Raw genomic sequence first — 3861 nt, 5'->3', positions numbered from 1 at the left:
TACCCACTGACCGAACGATCGGTTAATTAATAACGTAAGATTATTAATTTCTGATCAGCGATAGGTGAATAACGTTTAGGTTGCAAATACGATTTTGACCGAACGAACGGTTAATTAATAACGTAAGATTATTAATTTCTGATCAGCGATAGGTGAATAACGTTTAGGTTGCAAATACGATTTTGACCGAACGAACGGTTAATTAATAACGTAAGATTATTAATTTCTAACCAACGATAGGTGAACAACGTTTAGGTTGTAAATATGATTCTGACCGAATGAACGGTTAATTAATAACGTAAGATTATTAATTTCTGACCAACGATAGGTGAACAACGTTTAAGTTGTAAATACGATTCTGACCGAACGAACGGTTAATTAATAACGTAAGATTATTAATTTCTGACCAACGATAGGTGAATAACGTTTAGGTTGTAAATATGATTCTGACCGAACGAACGGTTAATTAATAACGTAAGATTATTAATTTCTGACCAACGATAGGTGAACAACGTTTAAGTTGTAAATACGATTCTGACCGAACGAACGGTTAAAAAGACGTTAAGTAGAGACAGATGTATAGTTTTTAAAGTGCCTCGTTAAAACCTTCTCGGTCGAAAACCCTTCTTCAGGGATAAAACGACCGAGCGAGGAAAGAGTACACTGATTTTCATTTATCAACTGTAATAGAATTTGAGATGCGTGGCATTCCACGTTCTCGGTACAGATTTTCCTGATAAATGATCTAAGTGATATGCTCCTCCGGCTGCTGTGTCGGCGATGCGGAATGGTCCTTCCCAGTTACTTGCAAACTTCCCTCCGTCTTTCCGGGCATCACTGCGCATGCGCCAAACTAAATCTCCTTTCTGAAAATTTCGTGGCTTCACCTTTGAGTTATATCGTCGTGTCGCACGTATTTTGCATGCCTCTTCTCGTATTCTGCACTTGTCTCTTAATTCATTAATGAAGTCGAGGCCGACCAGTAGACTTTCTTTGTTCAAGTCCAGGTCTAATGTCTGTCGGCGTATGGAAGGCTCGCCTATCTCGACCGGAATCATAGCTTCGGTGCCGTACGTCAGGCTATAAGGTGTTTCCTGAGTTGTTGATTGCGGTGTACAACGATAGGCCCAGAGGACTTCCAAAAGTTCTTCAGTCCAATTTCCCTTAGCTGGGCCGAGTCTCTTTTTAAGTTCGTTAAGAATGACTTTGTTGGCGGCCTCGGCTTGACCGTTGGTTTGCGGATGCTCCACCGAGCTTGTGATGTGTTTGATATGGAGTTTCTCGTAAAACTCTGCTAACCCTCGGTCGGTGAACTGTCAGCCATTGTCTGTTATAATAACTTGAGGTAGGCCGAACCTGCAGATGATATTCTTCCATACAAAATTTTGGACGTTACGAGCAGTGATGACTGTCAAGGGTTCGGCCTCGATCCACTTAGTGAAGTAGTCAATGCCGACTAACAGGAATTTGCATTGTCCTTTGCCAGGTGAAAAGGTTCCGATGATGTCCATCCCCCATTTTCGAACGGCCAGGGAGATAGAATGTAATGCAAGTTTTCTGGTTTTTCATGCGATATATTCCCGTATTCCTGACATTTCAAGCATTTCCGAACGAATTCTGTGCAGTCTCCTTGCACGGTCGGCCAGTAGTATCCGGCCCTGAGCACTTTAGCAGCCATGGTTCGTGCTCCCGAGTGAGTTCCACATATTCCTTCATGTAACTCGGTCATCACATAGGTAATTTGGTCAGGATTCAGACATTTTAGTAGAGGACGAGAATAACCTCTCCTGTAGAGATCTTGATCAATAAGAATATACCTGGCAGCCTGCTGTTTCATTGTTTTCTCCAAGTGCGGGTCACATATTCCTTCTGTCAGGTATTGTTTGATGGGGGTCATCCAGTTAGGCTGAGTGTTGGTCGTTAGACATTCCTCCACGCCGACACTTGGTTTATTCAGGGTCACATGTATGACCGACCGGTGGACTCCCTTTTGCTTGACCGTGGCCAATCGTGAGAGAGTGTCTGCTCGAGTGTTGTTTTCTCTCCGGACGTGTTGGAATGATACTTCCTCGAACCTATTTTAGAGGTTTTTCACAAAATGGTAATACTGCTGAAGTAAATTTTCCCTTACATCATACTCCTCTGTGAGCTACCCGATGACCAGCCGAGAGTCACTTTTGCAAATCAATTTGGTTATTTCTAACTCCATAGCCAGGTGTAGGCCGGCAATGATAGCTTCATATTCTCCCTGATTGTTCGAAGTCTTGAATTCAAACTTCATTGCCTGTTCCACGACAATCTCGCCTGGCCCTTCCAACACCACTCCTGCTCCACATGAGCGGTTGTTTGAAGAACCGTCCACATACAACACCCATGTAGATTCCTCTTCCTCGGTCGGTTGCGGAGTGAGTTCTGATGCAAAGTCTGCGAGGGCTTGGGACTTGATTGCGCCCCTCGGCTGGTATTCGACATGAAATTCTGATAGTTCGATAACCCATCCTATCATACGTCCGGCCAGGTCAGGTTTAAAAGTCAAAATCTTCATAATAGGATAGTTGGTTCTAACTATGATGCGATGATTCTGAAAATACATTCGCATTCGTCGTGCGGTGATGATTAGGGCCAATGCCACCTTCTCAACCATTTGGTATCTGACTTCCGCGCCGTGTAGCACACGGCTCACAAAATACACCGGTCGTTCTTCTGCTTGTATCTCTTGCACAAGAACCGAACTTACTGCTTCGCTGGAGACAGCCAGATAGACTATGATGGGCTCTTATGTGTTTGGTTTTTGGATGACCAGTGCAGAAGCTAAAAATGTCTTTAGTTGGAGGAAGTTTTGCTCACATTCGGCCGTCCATTCAAATTTGGTTGTCTTTTTTAACAGTTTAATGATGGGTATCGTTCGTTCAGCAAGTTTAGGTACGAAACGAGACAGAGAGGTGAGACGACCGATGAGTCGTTGGATCTCTTTGAGACTGTTGGGACTCTGCATTTCTGCGATGGCTTTACACTTTTCAGGATTTGCCTCTATGCCCCGGTGAGTGAGCATGAACCCTAAGAATTTTCCTCCTTCTACGCCGAACGCGCATTTTTCAGGATTCAGACGCATATGGTATTTGCGCAAAGCTTGAAAGACTTCTTTCAAATCTGCAATGTGTTGGTCACGGGAGTTCGACTTAACCACGATATCATCGATGTATACTTCGACATTCCGTCCGATCATGTCATGGAAGACATGGTCCATCAAGCGCTGGTAAGTGGCTCCAGCATTTTTCAGGCCGAACGGCATAACCTCATAATAAAAATTGTTGGAGTCTGTGCGAAAGGCTGTTTTCTCCTTGTCTTTCGGGTGCATCTGGATTTGATTATATCCGGAATATGCGTCTAAAAAGCTGAGTATCTGATGGTCGGCTGCTCCGTCTACCAGCCGATCAATAGTCGGTAAGGGGTACGAATCTTTTGGACAAGCTTTGTTAAGGTCCGTGTAGTCGACACACATTCGCCACTTTCCATTTGCCTTTCTAACCATTACCACATTGGCTAACCACGTGGTATAATGGGTCTTTTGAATAAAGCCAGCTTGTACAAGCTTTTCGGTTTCTTCTCGGGCGGCTTTACGTCGTTCCTCCCCCAACTTCCTTTTCTTCTGGGAGACTGGCCTAGCTTCTTTGTACACGGATAGACGATGAGTAATAACATCGGGTTTCACCACGGGCATATCTGCAGCAGTCCAGGCGAATAGGTCAACGTTCTTCATCAATGTTCTATTGATCACATCTCGATCGTTCGGCTTGAGGGAAGTGCCCACGTAAGTTTTGCGGTCTTTATCGCGGAGGAATATAGGTTGTAAGTCCTCGT

The 3861-nt window shown here is 44.2% G+C and overlaps 1 protein-coding gene across 1 annotated transcript; it reads right to left on the bottom strand.

Annotated features, from left to right (window-relative positions):
- Nucleotides 1-1456: 1456 nt before the first annotated feature.
- Nucleotides 1457-2644, bottom strand: LOC150025352 (uncharacterized). Its single transcript, XM_090293587.1, has 2 exons — nucleotides 2154-2644; nucleotides 1457-2075 (listed from the first exon to the last, which is right to left on the bottom strand). Exons 1-2 carry the CDS (start codon nucleotides 2642-2644, stop codon nucleotides 1457-1459), a joined length of 1110 nt encoding a protein of 369 aa, XP_090149713.1.
- Nucleotides 2645-3861: the final 1217 nt, after the last annotated feature.

The sequence above is a fragment of the Phaseolus vulgaris genome, chromosome 8 (assembly GCF_051622355.1).
Source record: "Phaseolus vulgaris cultivar YP4 chromosome 8, ASM5162235v1, whole genome shotgun sequence".
Taxonomy (NCBI): Eukaryota; Viridiplantae; Streptophyta; class Magnoliopsida; order Fabales; family Fabaceae; genus Phaseolus; species Phaseolus vulgaris.
This window is presented reverse-complemented; position numbering and strand designations above follow the sequence as displayed.

Excerpts from the sequence above, each read along its gene's own strand:
- LOC150025352 (XM_090293587.1), bottom strand. The coding sequence starts at position 2,644 with ATGGTTGAGAAGGTGGCATTGGCCCTAATCATCACCGCACGACGAATG. Across the intron at positions 2,076-2,153 it reads GACTCTCGGCTGGTCATCGG|GTTCGAGGAAGTATCATTCC; the intron begins GTAGCTCACAGA and ends CCTCTAAAATAG.